The sequence below is a fragment of the Myxocyprinus asiaticus genome, chromosome 22 (assembly GCF_019703515.2).
Source record: "Myxocyprinus asiaticus isolate MX2 ecotype Aquarium Trade chromosome 22, UBuf_Myxa_2, whole genome shotgun sequence".
NCBI classification, from domain to species: Eukaryota; Metazoa; Chordata; class Actinopteri; order Cypriniformes; family Catostomidae; genus Myxocyprinus; species Myxocyprinus asiaticus.
In genome coordinates, this window is record NC_059365.1 from 945,041 (window position 1) to 964,868 (window position 19,828).

General features: G+C 41.7%; 2 protein-coding genes across 3 annotated transcripts in view; one reads left to right on the top strand and one right to left on the bottom strand.

Moving 5' to 3' along the window:
• Positions 1-19,828, top strand: part of nudt6 (nudix (nucleoside diphosphate linked moiety X)-type motif 6) — a 930,254-nt gene that overhangs the window by 538,950 nt on the left and 371,476 nt on the right. For both annotated transcript variants that reach the window (XM_051649399.1, XM_051649400.1), the window contains exon 2: positions 2,094-2,179. The gene's annotated coding sequence lies outside the window, so the exon portion shown is untranslated. The remainder of the gene's footprint in view (positions 1-2,093; positions 2,180-19,828) is intronic.
• Positions 1-19,828, bottom strand: part of LOC127412743 (protocadherin Fat 4-like) — a 127,473-nt gene that overhangs the window by 11,943 nt on the left and 95,702 nt on the right. Inside the window, exons 7-13 of the mRNA XM_051649354.1 lie at positions 15,708-15,888; positions 12,596-12,846; positions 8,147-12,502; positions 6,490-6,594; positions 4,664-4,971; positions 270-355; positions 7-186 (exon numbers count right to left, since the gene is read on the bottom strand). Coding sequence (XP_051505314.1) covers positions 7-186; positions 270-355; positions 4,664-4,971; positions 6,490-6,594; positions 8,147-12,502; positions 12,596-12,846; positions 15,708-15,888 — 5,467 coding nt within the window. The remainder of the gene's footprint in view (positions 1-6; positions 187-269; positions 356-4,663; positions 4,972-6,489; positions 6,595-8,146; positions 12,503-12,595; positions 12,847-15,707; positions 15,889-19,828) is intronic.

Sequence of the window (19,828 nt, forward strand, 5' to 3'; positions counted from 1 at the left end):
ACAGACCTGTCCAGAATGCCGTGTGAAGCCAGAGCTTGCGACGGCTCCAGTGGACGTCCATTGACTGCAAACTCCATGATGCACCCCACAAAGTCATGTGTGCTCACTTGACCTTTACGATGCAGAAGAGCTTCAATCGTCCGAACGCCGCCAACAGACAGACAATTCGGCTGAACGTCCAGAATCCTGACAGACAAACAGCACATTAATATCAGACAGAAGGTCATTCTGAGTCTGTCCTCAACTGAATTTATATGTGTATGTCCCACCAGTCGGTATGAATGGCCACACTGCTGACAGCACAGTATCCTGGATCCTGCTCATCTCCACACAGATCAACAGTCAGAGACGCCGCCTTTAACACAACACACACAAACAGGTCAACATATACATACTCAACACTAACAAAGGTTAGGGTATTTTTTCACCTGTTTTGCCATCCATTAAGTGAAATAAAAAGTCTAATCAGATAGTAACTAAAAGAGCTTTTAGACATGTAATCGGATGATGTTATTTAACCTGTTCAACTCTGTGGACCCGCCAGTGGTTCCAAAAGGGGGCACTACATCGTGAAAACAGTTTACACTTAAAAAGCTAAAGTCCCAGTATACAAAAGTCAGGCATATGAGGTATCGTTTGAAAGCGTAAAACCTGAACTTTTCATAGATACCCATCACTTCTGCATTTAAGAAATGTAAAATAACAAAAGAAGGCCTTAAAACATCCATATCGTAAATAAGCGCCACCTAGTGGTTATGTGGTAGAAATATTAATATAAAATATAAAAGTCTTTAAAATAGCACTTAAATAGACAAATTTATCTATCTATCTTTCTATATATATCTATCAATATATATATATATATATATATACTGTACATAAGGCTCTCATTCTCAGGACTGTGACTGTACAGGTTATTTTGTTGCACTAATATCACAGTTTAAAAGATTTTCAAAAGAATCACAAAGTGAACTATGATATTTTTAAGACATCAAATACAAATATCTCATTTATGCTTCAATAACTTCAGCTATAAACCCCAAATAGCTAAAAACTTTATATCTGCTTTTACCTTAGGCAGTTTTCTAAAAAATGAGTCATTGTTTACTTGTCTGTGAGCTTGCTTGTGTGAATAATCCAATGTTATATCTTAGATGTCCAGAACAAAATATGTCATCCAGCAGGAAAAGCTTAATAAACAAATCATCAGAAATATACGTTATCAACTATTAATGATGCAATGATATGTATCATCACAAAGGGGATGATCTCAGCTTTTATTGAGCTTCTAGTCCATTCAGAGGCCGAGATATTCGATGACAAAAATTGGAGTGAAAATTATACTGAATGTCTATGGACGAGCACATCCACCTACATTTCAGATCGGCATTTTGTGAGGGAAGGTGATAGAGGAAAAAATATTTTTTCTAGTACTTCCTGCCCTCTAGTGGAATTAAATAAGACTATTTGGAGGGAGACGGGGTGAACGGAACCAGAATTACATGCTTGCAAATTAGGAGGAACGAAAATTGTATATACAGTATATATATATATATATATATATATATAGCAAAATTGCTGGCGGCAGCCCAAAAATGCTCCAGAGATGAAAAGGTTAATTAAATATAACCTGATTTTATATTTAAATAGAGAGATAACATTACATTGAACATAAATTTATACTGAAACACACAGACACACACACACACAAATAAATAAATAAATAGAAAAAGCACTTTTAATATAGCGAAAAACTGCAGCAATTAACTAAATATTCTGCTTCAAAAGCTGTGAATCACTGAATAATTTATGTGAACTAGTTCATAGATACAAACATACCAACATACTAAAATTAACCACAGTTCCCAACGCTAAATATAAGTGAAACATTCATTTTCATGAGCTGTCTTAAGGAACCAATTCACTTAAATAATTTGTTTTTCCCGAAGGGGTCTGGGTATCTCAGCGAGTATTGACGCTGACTGTCACACCTGGAGTTGTGAGTTTGAATCCAGGGCGTGCTGAGTGACTCCAGCCAGGTCTCCTAAGCAACCAAATTGGCCTGGTTGCTAGGGAGGGTAGAGTCACATGAGGTAACCTCCTCGTGGTCGTGATTAGTGGTTCTCGCTCTCAATGGGGCGTGTGGTAAGTTGTGTGTGGATCGTGGAGAGTAGCATGAGTCTCCACATGCTGTGAGTCTCCGCGGTGTCATGCACAACGAGTCATGTGATAAGATGCGCGGATTGACGGTCTCAGAAGCGGAGGCAACTGAGACTTGTGCAAAAAATCAAATGCATGAACATGCACAATAACTTCAGTGTGTCTGATGTCAACATGCAGGGACACAGATATGTGAAACACACACATCAGAAGCTCAGTTACTGCACTAAAATAACTCATGTTTGTGCATAATTAAGAGAAGGGCACAGAAGGGCGCAGCCTTTTTTTGTCGCTTTTTTCCTTTTAATTTTATGCGCTTTATTACCATTCAGTAATAAACAGATGTAGCTAATGATTGCGTATATCCTCATGAAATCAGAGACTCTCACCTTGAAATCCGAACACAAGTGGTCAACAAGGTGTAAAGGGGATGTGTCTCACTTGTACATAATACCAGGTGTACACAGAGCCTCAGTCGGAGACAAATGGTCATATAGTTGATACACCCAGTCTGCGATCAGTCGTGTATTGTGCGCACCAACATGACGGAAAACAAGACTGTGAGACGCAGTGCGCCGACTGCAAGTCGTGTAGTGTGCGCTTTGCTTTAGCTACTCCAACACTGCAATTCACTCAGATGCAGAGGAATAAATGTCTAAGAGGAGAAACTAAGACCACGTCCACACTAATACGTTTTCGTTTGAAATCGCATCTTTTTCTCTGTGTTTCGGCATTCCATCTACACTGAGCCGGCACTGTTGACAGCAAAAACTGAGCATTTCGAAAACGCTCTCCCAAGTGGATAAATTTGAAAACGGCATCTTTGCGTTGTAGTGTGGACGGGGAAGACGGAGATATCTGAAAACGATGATGTATTTGTTGTCTTTTGACGCAGTCATGTGATCCATTCAACCCAAAAGAATCAAGAGGGCAGCACATGTTGTAGTGGCATTATTGTGCCTGTTATACTTTAATAGCATTGTTAAAGATAAATGTTACTTTGTACAACCTTCACACTGCATTCCTTCAAAGGCGACGCAAAGTTTACTCAGAATTGCTGTCCGGCGACGAAATATGAGGACAACTGCGTTTCAGCCCGTACATGGAACAGTGATTTTTCGCACACGCAGTAAGGAGATTTCGTACGTTTTAGAGTGGACAAGCAACTTTTTGAAAATGCTTGAAAATGGCAGTGTGGATGGAGAGCATTTTCAAATGTATCCAGATTAATGTGGACATAGCCAAAGAGTGCAAATGTGTTGAAAAACAAGAGTGAAGATCTTCAATCAAATGCCACACAACAAAATCACAAACTCATCGATAGCAAAACCTCATTCAGATGACTTCTCTTCCACAAGTCCTAAGCTAACAATGGAAAAAAGTCGTGTTTGTCTGGTGGAGCTCCGGTTAAGCGCTGATACAGATGACTTCCTGCGCAGCTCGAGCGTCTGGCTATCGCATTAATGCCTTCCTGCACTTCAAAAAGATCAAACCAGACCACAGCGCACTTTTCTAGGAGTCACACACAACTGCAAAACTGTTTTGCTTTTAAAAATGAATATCACATGCACCTTGTTGCACAGAAGCTTGTTTATGTTGAGTTAGCATTGGATCGAGTCAGTAAATGATTTGTGTTAGCAGCGTCACATCATCCGAGCCGAATCTAAGAGTACGACTAGACTGTGAAAGTCTGAGAATTTGAAACATGACCCGGCCGGGGTCAAGGAGCATTCTCAGAATCTATGTATTAAATATATTTGGCTTCTAGCTGGTTGTGTGACGTGAGCCATATGGAGAGGCACATTTATAATTTTTATTAATCATTTATCAACCTTTTCTGTTGCAACATTCAATGCGGAAACAATTCAGGACCAAAAACGTGGCAGTAGACCAGCTTTCAATAAACTCCAACTCTTTTGTAAACAATAAGACTCTGAGCTTGAGACCACGTGCCAGAATCCAGCGCATCTGGTTGTGGGGTAAACTAGGACATCTTAACCAAACAAAAGTACCCTTGACTGTCAGAGTTCGGCTCTCTCAGCGGGGGAAAACAAGGGGCCGTGTATGACTTTAACATCTGCTCAAGCTCACGTCTAGAAAGAAAAGAAAAAAACGGCCCTACAGAACCAGCAAAGTGACCCACATCCGCTTCTCCAAACGCACAGATCAGGTTTTCTTTATTGTGCCGTTGGAGCCAAGTTCTTATGACACACAGATCTGCTCTCAGGCCCAAAGACGTTAAAAATGCTGCTGTTTTTCACCCTGCGGGGAACATTAGCAGAATAATACAATGGTATGGTAGCAGTATTTTACAATTCCAGAGCAACTGATTTGATTCTGATCAAACTGCAAAAAAGTTAAGACTCCCAAAGCCAGATTTAGAAATGCCTGCAAAAAAAAAAAAAAAAAAAAAAAGTGTAATTCCAAACCGAGTGGTGATATCACAGAGAAAACACCTTTGTTAAATTCCATTCCCTGTAGATAGTTTGATTGGCAGACTCACCATGCCTGCTCTCCTAGCGATGACCGTGTGGAACTGGCCGTCTGAGACCCTGATGGTCGTCACGAGTTTGTAAGTGCCGCCTCCCAGATTAAATGAGAACCTCATTCTGCCTTCGAAGACCTCAAGGGCCAGAAACTCGGCCCTGTCGCCGGTCTGGTTGTCATGATTGTACAAGAGCAAGGCGTTCTCCTTGAGCGTGGCAAACTTTATGTAGATGTAGTTGTTGTTTGGGTCGAGACTGGGGAACTCCATGTACGAGAGCTCCTCAAACCCATAACTGTTGAGTTCACAATGTTTTCCAAAAACACCTGCAGAGCAAAATTGATTTATTGCCTTTCTGCACCATAAGAATTTCTTGCCATGAAAAAAAAAACAATCACAGTAAAAAATTACATTCATAGAAGAACGCTGCTGGATAATCCAGATTAAGAGGGTAGCTGTGTTTTACAACATGGTACTTGGTTTCTAGGTGGTCTGAGCTGGTCATTAGTTGGTTTAAAATGGTCATTGGCTGGTTTGATCTGGTCACTGGCTGGTCTGAGCTGGTCTAAAATGGTCATTGGCTGGTTTGAGCTGGTCTAATATGGTCACTGACTGGCCTGAGCTGGCCAAAGATGGTCATTAACTAGTTTAAAATGGTCAATGGCTGTTTTGAGCTGGTCATTGGTTGGTCTGAGCTGGTCTAAGATGGTCATTGGCTGGTTTGAGCTGGTCTAATATGGTCACTGACTGGCCTGAGCTGGCCTAAGATGGTCATTAACTAGTTTAAAATGGTCAATGGCTATTTTGAGCTGGTCATTGGCTGGTCTGAGCTGGTCTAAGATGGTCATTGGCTGGTTTGAGCTGGTCTAAGATGGTCAATGGCTGGTTTGAGCTGGTCTAAGATGGTCACTGACTGGCCTGAGCTGGCCTAAGATGGTCATTAACTAGTTTAAAATGGTCAATGGCTGTTTTGAGCTGGTCACTGGCTGGTCTGAGCTGGTCTAAGATGGTCATTGGCTGGTTTGAGCTGGCCTAAGATGGTCATTAACTAGTTTAAAATGGTCAATGGCTGTTTTGAGCTGGTCACTGGCTGGTCTAAGATGATCAATGGCTGGTTTGAGCTGGTCACTGGCTGGTCTGAGCTGGTCTATGATGGTCATTAGCTAGTTTAAAATGGTCAATGGCTGTTTTGAGCTGGTCATTGGTTGGTCTGAGCTGATCTAAGATGGTCATTGGCTGGTTTGAGCTGGTCTAAAATGGTCACTGCCTAGTTTGAGCTGATCTAAGATGGTTACTGCCTAGCCTAAGATGGTCACTGGCTAGTCTGTGCTGGTCTGAGCTGGTCATTATCTGGGCTGGGATTTCAGGGCTGGGCTGGTCATTAACTGGTATGAGCTGGTCTTTAGCTGCTCTGGACTGGTCACTGGTTTGTCATTAGCTGGTCACTTGCTGGTCATTAGCTGGTCTGAGCTGGTTATTGGCTGTTTTAACAACAACCAGCATAACCAGCTTAAACTAGTATAAACAGCCTGTAACTGGTTTGTTGCTAGCCTAAGATGATATACCACCTAATGACCAGCTACTGTAAAAACCAGCTACCATGTTCCAAAACAAAGTCACAGTTTAAGGTGATTTTCCAGATGAGAACACACAAAAAGTTAATATAATGTTGAACTTTACCACAATATGTTTCAAATGCTAAAACGTACACACTGCAATTCCCTTTAATTTACAATATATTTGCACTGTATCTTCCATTACAGTCTAACACACACTGCAGTCCAGAATTAATAACAGCAGTTGAAGGACCCTGAGCTGGACCTGGGCCTGAAATGATGACTTACCAAAAGGACAGTGGCAGTAATAGCCGTCCACTCGGTTCTGGCAGGAGCCCCCATTAAAACAGGGGTTACACTCACAGTAATTGATGATGGAGTCACAGGTTTTCCCTGAATTCATGAAACGACACCAATGAAAAACAATGGGGTGAGCATAACACACGAAAATGACTGTTCTCACATAAGGGCACCCAGAACCCCACTGCACAATTTCTAGTGCACTTCATCTTTCTAATATAAACAGCTTGAAGTCTTACACTTTGTAAATGGACCCATGTTTCTAAGAACAAGACGGTGAAAATCTGTCTTGAAGATATTAGCTCTGCATATATTCTTCACCTGCATTGGTTCTGGGAGACCCATAAAAGAGTGGTTATATAAAATGCACACAAATACCCTGAAGACTGATAAAAACAGGATGGCTAGACATACAAATGATCACGCATGATTTCATGGGATAGTTCACCATGCTAAATGCTGTTCCAAGCCCATATGACTTTCTAACTTCCATGGAGCACAAAGTGAGAAATTAAGAAGAATGTTATTCTCAGTCATCAATCACTTTCATTGCATTTTTCTATAAAAACAAAGTGAATGTTGACTGAAGGGACTGTCATTCTGCCTAACATCTCCTTTTGTGTTTCACATAAGAAAGAAAGTCATACAGGTTTGAAACAACATTTTCATTTTTTGGTGAACTATCCCTTTAAGCTTTTCTTTTGTGGTCACTGGACATAGCGGTCTAAGACAAATGGTGAAAAGAACGAAAACTCCATCACCGCTAGCAAAACAGGAAGTGTGGGGTTCAGCTGCAGTGCAGTACACTACTGTAAGTCAATAGGTGTAATTCTCCAGCAGGCCCATTTATCTGGGGCCTCCGCTGTAAATGCAATGCACTCATTTGTTATGATCAGAATAAAAAAAGAATCATAATGACTCAGAGCTTGAAACAAAACGTCTGTTGCGGCTCCATTTAGAATACGATGTCCAAAAGCTACAGCCAGCACTTGCCAAACAGAGCGGATTCAAGCTAATGCTATCATACATGCTTATACAAACTTCCTCATCACAAACACAGATTTATATGCACTAACCCAAACAGTCAGTCCTGTCAGAATTACATATCTAAAAACATGAACTCTTGTGATGGCTCAAGCTATGAACGGTTAACTTTACAACCTGCTGAATCAAAGTGAGCTGTTCTAAATAAAATGTTTCTGCATTTAACACAAAGGCCATTCTGACTATTTCACTGATAAAACGGCATAAAAATAGACCCAACAAAGCCAGATGGATCATATATTCAGAAAAATCTAAAGTACATACACCATATACAGGCTTTTTAAATGCACAGGTAGTGAAATCTAAGTAAAAAGCCCTAAAGGCTGTGTCCTTATTAGGGTTAAAGTCTGATCATCTCCTTTCAATTAAAGTAAACATGACAAGTTGATCTGCATCGCAGCTGATACCTCCCAGCCTGTGACCCTCACAGTAAACTGCTTTTGGCAGTGGCCACTGTACGCTTGAGTTACAACACCGCTCCAATCGCTTAGAAGCAAATATTTTTCTTGGCCCAAAACATTAATAGACTTGTGTGCAAACTGTGTGTGTGCCTTGCCTAACATCTGTCGTTGTGTTACTTATAAAATTCAAATGACTATACCTGCAAATCCAGACTTGCACAGGCAGTTAAAGCCCCCAGGGTAATTCTGGCATAGTGCCCCATTCTGGCAGGGGTTTGAAAGGCACTCATTGATGTCCCTCTCACAGGCCATCCCAGTGAAACCTTCTGGACAAGAGCAGGAGAATCCACCCACCAAGTTGTGGCAAGTTCCTCCATTGTGGCAAGGTGTCGGCTGGCACTCATCGATGTCGGTTTCACATAGGGCACCTGCATATCCTGGCCTGCAGTTACAGGCGTAAGGCTGTAGGGGGCGATTTGAAACAAGAATGACTGGGACACTCTCCTCCGTCTTTATGTCAGGTCCCACCCCCAGACGCCTCTTACAGCTGCCCCCGTTTTGACATGGATTATGGGAGCAGGGATCATGATCCACGGAGTCTATCTTAACTCCACTTTGTCTGTGCAGAATCTCCTTGATGCTCTGGAAGAAAGTGGCCACTCCGCTCGGATTTACATACTGTCCATGACCTCGCTTGACTGCGGTCATTAGGAAAGTGTTGTTGTTGAGTTCAAACACCCCATAGATGTTAACTCCGGTGCCCAGACCTGCTAGCTGTGAGTTGGCAATACGCAAGAAACTGAGGTAGTGATTGGTGAGGAAGGTGCTGGCGCTTTGAGAGACGAGACGTATCAGAATGCTGTTGTCAATTGTGGCATTATTGAATCCGATAAAGAAAATGCGCACATGGCTGTTGACAGCATCATGAACCCCATCACTGCTACGCACCGTTAAATCAAACGTGCCATCAGTTGAGCGACTGTTGGAGTTGAGGTTACAGGTTCCTATAGGAATGCTGAAGGGAGCTGCTGCTGGGGGAGTCAGAGAACAGTGGAATGTGTCCTTTATATCTGGATCCTGTGGCTTCACCATGCCCAGAGATCCTCCAGGGAACATGTTACCAAAATAATAGACATAGATTTCCACAGAACGAGACTCAGAGGGATTATCATTCTGATCATTGACTTTGACATGGACGGTTCCTGTTGAGGACATTTGAGGAATACCAGAGTCCTTGATCATCACAGAGAGGTAGAAATCACTGATCTGCTCTCTGTCAATCTCTCGGCTGGTTGTCAGCTCTCCAGCCGGGCTGAGGTTAAAGTATCTGGATGCTGATCCAGTGCTGATAAGGCTGTAGGAGAATGGACCTTGATTTGGTGCAAGATCTGGATCACTTGAACTGAGGGTCATCACAGGCGTTCCTGATCTCTGGTTCTCCATCACCTCCCCACTTGTAGTCAGCAAGGCTGGTCCATTATCATTTATGTCCTCCAGGCTCACAATCAAAATGGCACTACCAGTGGCAGCTGGAGAACCCGAGTCCACTGCAAGAAGAGTGAGGTTGTACACAGGAATGGTCTCTCTGTCAAGTTCTGCAGCCACAGATACCTGTCCAGTCTGGGGGTTTATAGTGAAGGTATTTCTTTCATTGTTGGCAGCAATGGCGTAGGTGAATCTGCTCCAGCTGGGGACAGAATCTGAATCTTCAGCACTGACAAATGTGACCAGGCCTCCAGGAGAGAGTCCCTCATTCACCTGGACATCGTAGAGCTGCTGGGTGAATACAGGAGGATCGTTGGCATCCAGAATAGTAATATTCACAATCACCTCATCGATATCTGCCCCTCTTATGCTCCCTGCATTCTTCGCTAAGACTTTGAGAGAAATCTTTTCTTCTTTTTCACGATCAAGCGGTCCAGAGACATAGATCTGGCCTGTCGTTCTATTAATGCCAAAACCCTTTCTCCTGCTTCGGCCAAAGATCAAGTAATAAACTACACCGTCTTCTCCCAAGTCTCTGTCGCTGGCGAACACCTCCCCGATGACTGTGCCTTTAGATGCAGCTTCTGAGACCTCAAAGTAGTACTGCTTTGAAACGAAGCGTGGGACATACTCATTTGCGCCTTTCAGCTGAATGTTGATATACGCAAAGCTGCATCGTTCTTCATCTGGAACATTGAAGGCTTTGATGGTCAGGTGATACACCTGTTTAGCTTCATAGTCCAGGAAACCTTGTGTGGTGATGATTCCTGTGTTTGGATCAATTATGAACAGATCACTGTCTGAAGACTGGATGACGTACGCCATCAGAGCATTTGGTCCAGAGTCTTTATCTGTCGCATTCATTTTTACTACCGTAGTTCCACTGGGAACGTTCTCTTGTACGATGGGGAAATACTCAACAGGTTCAAACACAGGAGGGTTATCGTTTATGTCAGTGACGTGGATGTTAACTGTAACATAACTCGTCTTGGCAATCCATCCTCCATCTGTTGCTGAAACTCTGAGTTCATGTTTTTGCTTGTTCTCGTAATCCAGTGGTTTTGCGAGGGATAAAATGCCAGTCTGACTGTTCAACGAAAACAAGCCATCGTCATTGCCTGAGGAGATGTTGTACGTAATCAGGCCATTCATTTGCTTGTCCTTGTCCTTATCTCTTGCTGAAAGCGTGCGAATGGCCGTACCGACAGTCAAACTTTCAGACACTGTGACTGTTACTTGGTTCTGTGAAAACTCTGGCGTATGATGGTTCTCTTCCGTAATGGCTATTCTGACCAATGTCTTAGCTGAGAGAGGAGGGTTGCCTTTGTCACTTGCTGTTATTTCAAGCAGGTAAACTTTATTTATGTCTGCAATAAGCGAGGATGCTACCATAACCCATCCGGTTTGTTTATCCAGACGGAACTTGCTGGAACTGTTGCCTCCAGATACAGCATACTGTATTTCAGAGTTCAGCCCAAAATCCTTCTCATCATGGGCTGTGACTTTCAGGAGTTTGGTGCCAACCTTTACACTTTTAGTGACCGGAGTAAAGTAAAAAGAAGATTCAAATGTGGGTGGGTTATCATTGCTGTCGACTACATTTATGATGACTGTGGTTTCGCTCATGAGTGGCTTGATACCTCGGTCTGAAGCAGTGACAATAAAACTATGTCTGTTAACGTTGACATTACTGTGGCCGGTCAAGTTTTGGTACTTGAGCTGTTGTTTAATGAAGATCTCTCCAGAGCTGGAGTTTATTTGAAAATACTCCGTCTGGGATCTGATGATGTAAAATATTTTACCGTTGAATCCTTCATCAGGATCTGTGGCAGAGACTCGAGTCACAATTGATCCAACCTCCATCAGCTCAGGATAGTCCAGGTAATATGATGGCTTGCTGAATCTTGGAGCATTATCGTTCACATCTGTCACAAATATTGTGACGTCTGTGCTTACAGTCCATCCTGAATCATGTGCAGAGACTTTGGCAATGTAGTGGTCCACGTCTTCTCTGTTAAGAGGTCTGCTGATGGTGATGTCACCAGTGCTGGGGTGGATGATGAAAGGGAGACTTGCATCACTGATGGAGTATCGACTTATAGCATTAGCACCTGCATCCTCATCTGTGGTTGTTACTCGTGTCACAGTGAAGCCCACTGGAGCATTTTCAGGTACTGTGGCACTGAAGATTTTGGAGAATCTGGGAGCATTGTCATTGACGTCCAGCACGCTGACCAGGACATTGACTACAGTGCTTTTTGGAGGACTGCCACGATCTGTTGCCTTCACTCTCAGAGAATACTGAGCAACATTCTCTCGGTCCAGAGGTCGGGTAGTGCGGATTTCACCAGTTGCCCGGTTGATGCTAAAGCTGTTTTCTTTGTTTCCATCAATGATTGCATATTCCAGTTGTCCGTTCGGTCCACTGTCCTGGTCCAATGCAGAGACGATCAGCACACGTTGAGGTGAGAGGTTTTCTAGAATCTCAGTGTGGAACGGCTCTTGCTCAAAAACAGCATGGTTGTCATTAATATCCAGAACTGTGATCTCTACTTTCTCATAGGCTGAGTAAGGTGGAAAACCTTGATCTCGAGCCTCTATCCACAAGACGTACTTCTCTGTATTCTCATAGTCCAGAGACTTTTTAATAGACAACTCTCCTGAAAGCTGATCTATATGGAATGAATTGTCCAGGTTTCCACTTGCAATGTAGTATGACAGAGGACCTGCCCTGGGCGAGGCTCCAGTCACCTTTGTAACAACAGTGTTTATAGGTTGGTTTTCTGGGAAGGTGAAGGCTTTTTCTTTCAATCTAATATGGGGGAAGTCTCCACCACTAACAAAGCGAACTGTAACAGTCGTACTGTCTGTTTTAGGGTTGGCGCCTCCATCTTTTACATGGACAGTGAGGGTGACCTCTGAGCTCCCCTTGAGTTTTTCATTGGCAGTGATGGCACCTCTGATCGGGTCAATCTTGAACTTTTCAGAATTTTGTCCGGTGAGTGAATAGTGAAGCTGAGCATTCAAGCCGGAATCTTCATCTGTTACCGTGACGGCAAAGACCAGTGAGCCTGCAAACAACAGAGCAGAAGTGATTCATTTTAATTAGTTGAAGAATACTAATTGACCCATGACCCCCTGGCAGAGTAAACCCCAATACGCACCTGCAGAGGTCGAGGCAGGTATGTGGGTGACGTAGGGATGATGGTGAAAGCGTGGAGGGTTATCGTTGATGTCCGCCACGACTACAGACACCGTGGCAGAGCTGGATAGAGGTGTGGGCTGCCCGCCATCTGAGGCCACAATCAGCAGCTGGTAACTCGCCCGTGTCTCTCGATCTAGTAAGGAGCTGGTGATGATCAGGCCTGTTGACGGGTTTATGGAGAACTGTCCGTCCCCACCACTGAGACTGTAACTGTAAATCACAAACAAATATGATTACATTCTGTAGCCTAGTTTGTACCTGCTACATATTATGGCACTTTTCCTTAGCATTACTTGTTAATTCTCATAGACTAGTTGGGTAAATGGGTAGTTGACATGACATGTCAAGCGGCCTCAGTCACCATTCACTTTCATTGCATCCTTTTTCCATACAATGAAAGTGAATGGTTACTGAGACTGCATCTAACATCTCATTTTGTGCTCCACGTATGAAAGTCATACAGGTTTGGGACGATATGAGAGTGAGTAAATGACCTATAACAGGTGAACTTTGCCTTTAAAATGATTTTTTTAAACTTTTGACTTTGAAACTACATGGAATATTTGTACTTTTTTAAATTAATTTGTCTTTAAAATTGGCATTAAAAAAAAAAACCTACAAAAAAAATAAATAAATAAATAAAAATGAATATGACAAATTACAACAACTAAAATTACGGAAGACCTGAAACATTAAGGTGAAAACTTTTTTTTAGGTCTCTTAGTGCATTCCTGAGCCTATGACTGACAAAAAAAAAAAAAAAAAAAAATATCTCATGAAACTGTGACCGTTATGACACCTATTGAAGTGTTTTCAGTTTTAAATACTGTTTAGAGGCATGACTCGTGTTAGCGTTGCCCAAATCAATGAACTCATAGCGCTTCACCGCTGTGTCGAGTTAAAGGAAGATGCAGAGCTGCTTGAGGAAACGCTGTGCACATTCTGTACATCGTCCATCTGTCTGTGAAATTCTCAAGGATATGCATTGTTACAACAGGAGAGGAAAAAAAATAAAAAATGAGGCTATTTTTTTCTTTGATAGAGATTTTTGTTTAGAAAGAGAGAAAAAAAACATTTGTAGGACAAAGGCTCAGGAAGGCACTAAGACACCTAAAAAAAAAAAAATTAAAGTGATTTCTTTTTCACAGGGCTTCCATATAAAATATACGCTTACCCTTAAAAAATTTTAACTTAAAATCTGGATGCTGAACAATTTCTTTTTTTATTCTAATTGTTTTACTTTAGATAACATGTTACCAGCAGTAAGAAAAAATTATTGTTTATCCGAAGTCTTCTGTTTATTGTCCTATGGGCAGCAGAGAGATATTGAGACACAACTAAGACACATGTGGCAGCAACCTTCAGTTTATAAAAATATATGACAGTCATAAATCAGTCAAACTCTGTCCACAATTTCAGACAAAGAACCATTTATTTGAGTTGAAAGTTTAGTATTCTTTCTTTGTCTTTCATGAGTCTCACAACATGTTCGCTGAGCTGAAGACATCAGTGAACTCGCTCTGATCAGAAACAACACATTTGAGCCGTTCCCATGCTGCTGTGAGTTTCTCAAGAGCCTCTGACACAAACTCACTCTGACAGTTACATGCACACATGATAACTTCACTGCGCTGGTGTCAGCGAGATGAGAATCACACGAATTATGGAACAAACTGCAAGTAACAAGCCCAATGAGATAACAACAACATCCACAGTCACGCATCGACAGTCCTTAAGCCGGTTCATGATCGGTGAGATCTGTGGTGGTGTTCTGTTGGGTCGGTTCTGTTATGTCTGAAGAACTGAAGAACCTCACTGCCCCCCTGCTGCGCTCTGATGTGTCTGTCATACTTCATTATATTCCTCATTAACAGGAAGTTTTTAGAGGAACGTGTTGCCCCCCATGAGCTCTTGCAGAGGCACTTCAGAGCTACAAAACTGACAGGTGGAGCTCTGTTTGTGTTGGATGAGCCGTGTTTGACGACAGTGTAAACCGTTGATCAGTGCACACCTGTACCTGCACATTCAAACCACCAAAGTTGCTCTGTTGCTGAACTATATTACTTGGCAAAAGTATTGTTTATTTTAATTTTATATTAGAAATAAAATGGATTATGTATTGAACATTGGTGCCTTAAATCATGTTGTTGTCGCAAGAAGGCTCGGTTTTAATATGCAGCTTTAATCTTGGGGCTAAATGATTTCTTAATTTATAAATAAAAATGCAAAAGGTTGTACTTAAGGTTTTGGGGTTTAGCCTATAGCGATTTGTACTTAGCTTAATTTAAGAACAACACAATATATATATATATCTTTAAATATTATTGTAACTAAAGCTAAAAGGTCCTATTAACTTTTGTTTTAGCTTCAGATACGCTTGAAGAACAGTGTGCTTTAAACACTATGTACTTTAAAAAGTGATAAACAAACAAACACTATATTGTCCCTTTCGGTTTTCCGTAGTTCAATGTACATTTTGTACAATTTTTAGGTTTATAGTTTGTTCAGGCGGGAACCGACGTAAACAAAAAGACACAAAACACAAATGCACACACAGCAGCTGCGTGTGGCTCTCTCTCTCTCTCGAACTGCCACATCCCTCTGCACTTATCCCTCTCCTCGGCTGATTAGCCCGATTGGTGGCCGGGCGTGTATAGTCACGGCCCAGCCCTGCCCTCCTCCTCGTCACAATGTTATTGAATAATGTTACTTTTGGTACCCAAAAATAAAAAATAAACATTTTATTCTAATGACAAATGGACTGTGTGGATCTCATCTTTGGACACACATTACACGGAACGAGTCAAAACAAACTTTTACTCTCATCATGCTGCTGAACTTCATCACTATACTACTATTTAATCACTGCTGAGTGAAATCTCAACATTTACCAGCCAGTGGACAATCGCAGACATATTTAGTTGCATAGCGTGACATTTGGTTGCATATAAGACTGATTTTATTGCATTGTAGAGGGTTGAGTAAGAGATCGATCTATATTGTTCAAATGAAGATCGTGATGCAACAGAAAATCAAAATGTTCACAATATTTGTGTGTGTGTGTGTGGTACCTGATCACTCCATTGAGTCCCACATCAGCGTCTGAGCTGTTAAGCAGCAGCACGTCAGTTCCGGTCGGTGCATCTTCAGGAATGGTCGTGTGGAATGACGTGGAGCTGAATGATGGAATATTATCATTCACATCACCGACCAAAACCATGACCGTAGCAGACCCGCTCAGAGACACAGATCCTACAAACACACAGAGAAACACACTAAAATTAACATTGGCCAAGCACCGAATGGCTTTGACAAAGTATAGAACATAAAATGAATTTACTCTCCACTTGGTCAGTAACTTTATTAGGAACCGCAACATAACGATACGTCGTTTACATTGAATTAAACTAATGATAATCTAACCCTGGCTGATGTAAATGTTTTATTTTATTTTTTTATATTGCTGTGCACAATACATATTGTTCCAAAGCAGTTTTACAAAAGAATTAAAAAAAAAATAAAAATAATGCATTACAAACCCCCAAGTGAGCAAGACAAAGACAACAGTGGCATGGAAAAACTCCCTAAGATGATATAAAGATGCGGACGAACTGAGACTCTTTGTCCTGGGGTGTAAACTGAAGGATTTAGCAATTGGCAATGAGTTGGCAAAACTGGCATCCAATTAATGAACACGATTGTAGGTGTGGGTTAGACCTACTTTGACTTATAAAAAGCACTCAAACATTTTGAGTTTGCTATTCACAAGAAGCATCTGCTGACGTGGACCATGCCTCACAAAAAAGAGATCTCAGAAGACCAATGATCAAGAATTGTTGCTTTGCATAAAGCTGGAAAGGGTTACAAAGTTATCTTGAAGAGTTTAGATATTCATCTGTCCACAGTTAGACAAACTGTCTGTAAATGGAGATGATTTAGTACTATAGGTACTCTCACTAGAAGTGGCTGTCCAGTCAAGATGACTCAAAGGGAACACCGCAGAATGATCAATGAGGTAAAAAAGAACCCTAGAGTGACAGATAAAGACTTGAAGGAATCACTGGAACTGGTTAACATCTCTGTTCATGAGCCTACTATACAGAAAACATTAAACAGGTATGGTGTCCATGGCAGGACATCATGAAGGAAGCCAACATAAACATTGCTGCTGCATCTGAAGTTTGCCAAAGACCATCTTGACACTCCACAACACTACTAGGAAAATGTTTTGTGGACTGATGAAACTATGGTTGAATTGTTTGGGAAGAACACACAGCAGTACATATGGCATAAAAAGGGCACCGCATACCAACATGAAAACATCATCCCAACGGTGAAGTACGGTGGATGGAGCATCGTGATTTGGGGCTGCTAAAAAAGGAGACCAAAGGAGGATCGACCAGTTATTAAATCCAAGGGATCACTTACTTTTTCTTACCTGAATCTTAAGAACTCTGTGTGGCAGTACATACAGGTATATGGGATATTTCTCACATTAATAAAAATATGAAAAACAAAATCAGAATGTGTCTTGATGTTTGTGTGACAGGCCTTTGGCAGGAGTGACAAAAGTTTAATCTTGGACCCTGTTTAAGTCATTAAACAGATGGTTTGATATTCAAGCAGCGCAGATTAACTTCCCAATCCAAAAAATCTCTGTTTAAATCCCGTTTCAGTGTGAGCAGTCCAGTCCATCTGTCCAGTACAGTACACCACAGCGAGTAACCCCTGATAATCTCTGGCTCACTGTGTGTCCGAAACGCTCAGGAATGTTTGAATATATATGGAGCGTTGCAGGGGGCAGCCGGCTTTTACAGATGTAATCGTGCTGTTTTAAACAGAGGCACACGGCACACATTTGGACACAGAAGAATGCTATTTTCAGCGAAAATCAAGCCGGTGTGCCTCCTTGCCTGAGGAGAAACTCTTTGGGGATAAACGCTAAATGAATCACAGATGACGGAGAAACACTGGGAGAGATTTTCAAACATCTGCTTCCTCTCGCTGTGAGTGAATGTGATTAAAATGAATTTGCTCTTTGCATAAATTCACTCTCTGATAACATCATGCACTTTAAGTGCCGAACTGTACGGCAACAACACGAGGAAAATTCAGCTTGTAAAAATAAAAATCGCAGAATGAGGCGAATATTTTCTTCACATCTGTAACCAATCAGAGGCTGAGAAAGAGCAACGCTACCTTCAAGTCACTTCGCAATGAGCAGATTTACAAGATGAGTGCACATGAATGCCACCACAATGACGAAACTTGATTTTTCTTCCAGAAAGCCCTGATTTTCTGAGCTTCAAGCTAATTGGTATTGGTCATAATTACGTTTTGATTGTGGACATTGACTGTACAAGTTATTCAGTACGCCATCATTAGATTATATATAGCTTGCCAGAAAATATTATGAGATGACTGGTTTGTGCGGTCTGTTGCAGCATGAGAAAAATGATAAAATAGACATATTTGTACAAGCGCTAACATAGCTTCCTATCTTTGTCTGCTAGAGCAAATGAAATATAAAACTGCTTAACCCGTGCATTTTATTCTGACCACAATCACTTGAATGCACATCAAATCGTAATTATGACTTCTGAACTCGTAGTTAAACTTCAGAGTGTGACTTGAATGCAGCATAAGGGTTTTTGAGTGTGTTGTGTCTGAAGGGTCTCTGGTGCTTCTGCAGATTAGTGTAATTAATAACACATGTTTATAAGCCATTGGCACACGCTGTAATCGCCTCATCCGTGCTGCAAGACAAAGAGATTACATTTATCTGATGAGCAGAAGGAAACAAGTGTGTGTTCATGTTCACACAGACGTCCAGACCTGAAATCCTGTAACTGTGTCTACTGAAAATCCTGAGAGAATTACTGTCACAAATAGTTTAAGACCAAAAAGAGGGGGTCTGGGTATCTCAGTGAGTACTGACGCTGACTATCACCCCTGGAGTCAGGAGTTTGAATCCAGGGCATGCTGAGTGACTCCAGCCAGGTCTCCTAAGCAACCAAATTGGCCCGGTTGCTAGGGAGGGTAGAGTCACATGGGGTAACCACCTCGTGTTCGCTATAATGTGGTTCTCGCTCTCAATGGGGTGTGTGGTGAGTTGTGTGTGGATCATGGAGAGTAGCATGAGCCTCCACATGCCCGCGGTGTCATGCACAACGAGTCACGTGATAAGATGCACGGATTGACGGTCTCAGAAGTGGAGGCAACTGAGACTTGTCCTCCACCACCCGGATTGAGGTGAGTAACCGCGCCACCATGAGCACCTACTAAGTAGTGGGAATTGGGCATTCCAAATTGGGAGAAAAGGGGATAAAAAATACAAAAATAAATAAAGAAATAAGAGTCTCTGGTGTGTTTCAGGCTTGTTTATAGTTGTTCAAAAGTCCAGCGTTTTGCACCAAATACTACTATTTTTTTCTTCTGGTTATTACTGGGATTTTTGTTGAACAGTAATCTGCATCTGGGATTTTATTCATTTTGTACTCTTGTAGTCTCTATGTCTGTGCCCGTCACAATAAGTAAAGAATACATTCTATAAATCAATTTTAAAACTATCGGCCGATTAATTTGTTCCACCACATTCGTTATCGGTATTGGCAAAATCCACTATTGGTCGCCCTCTTAAACAGATATGTGTGCACGTTGCACTGAAGGAGCATAAACTGCATATTTAAACGTAACGGAATTCAGACACATTTTTATAAGTTGAACTAAGTTTAATGCGACACAGCGTCTTATAAGGGCAATGCTCATGACGCAAGATGCTGAAAAAACACAGAGAAGCGACAGCAAAAGACATCCGTCTGACGCATGTGTACATAAACCACCATTTCAAAAATAGTGCAGACAGAATGGTTTCTCTGGTTGGTTTATAACTACACCAACACTGAAACAGAAAAACGGCTTGAACGTTTTTTTTGATTATCCGGTCAAATGTGAATGATAAAGTAGTCGGAGCCATCAATCACAGGACAGATTAGAGTCTAAGAGACACAATTTCAGTCATAACTCAGTTTTGTCAATGTGAAGTTACTGAGTTTTGCCTTTACAGGGCAGTACTGATTAGTCACATTGTGTGTTTTTTGGAGACTCAGCGGTGTACAGACGCAGGTGTGTGTGAGTGTGAAGGTGTGTGTTACTCATCACACAGGTGGATTATCAAACATCAGATCCTATT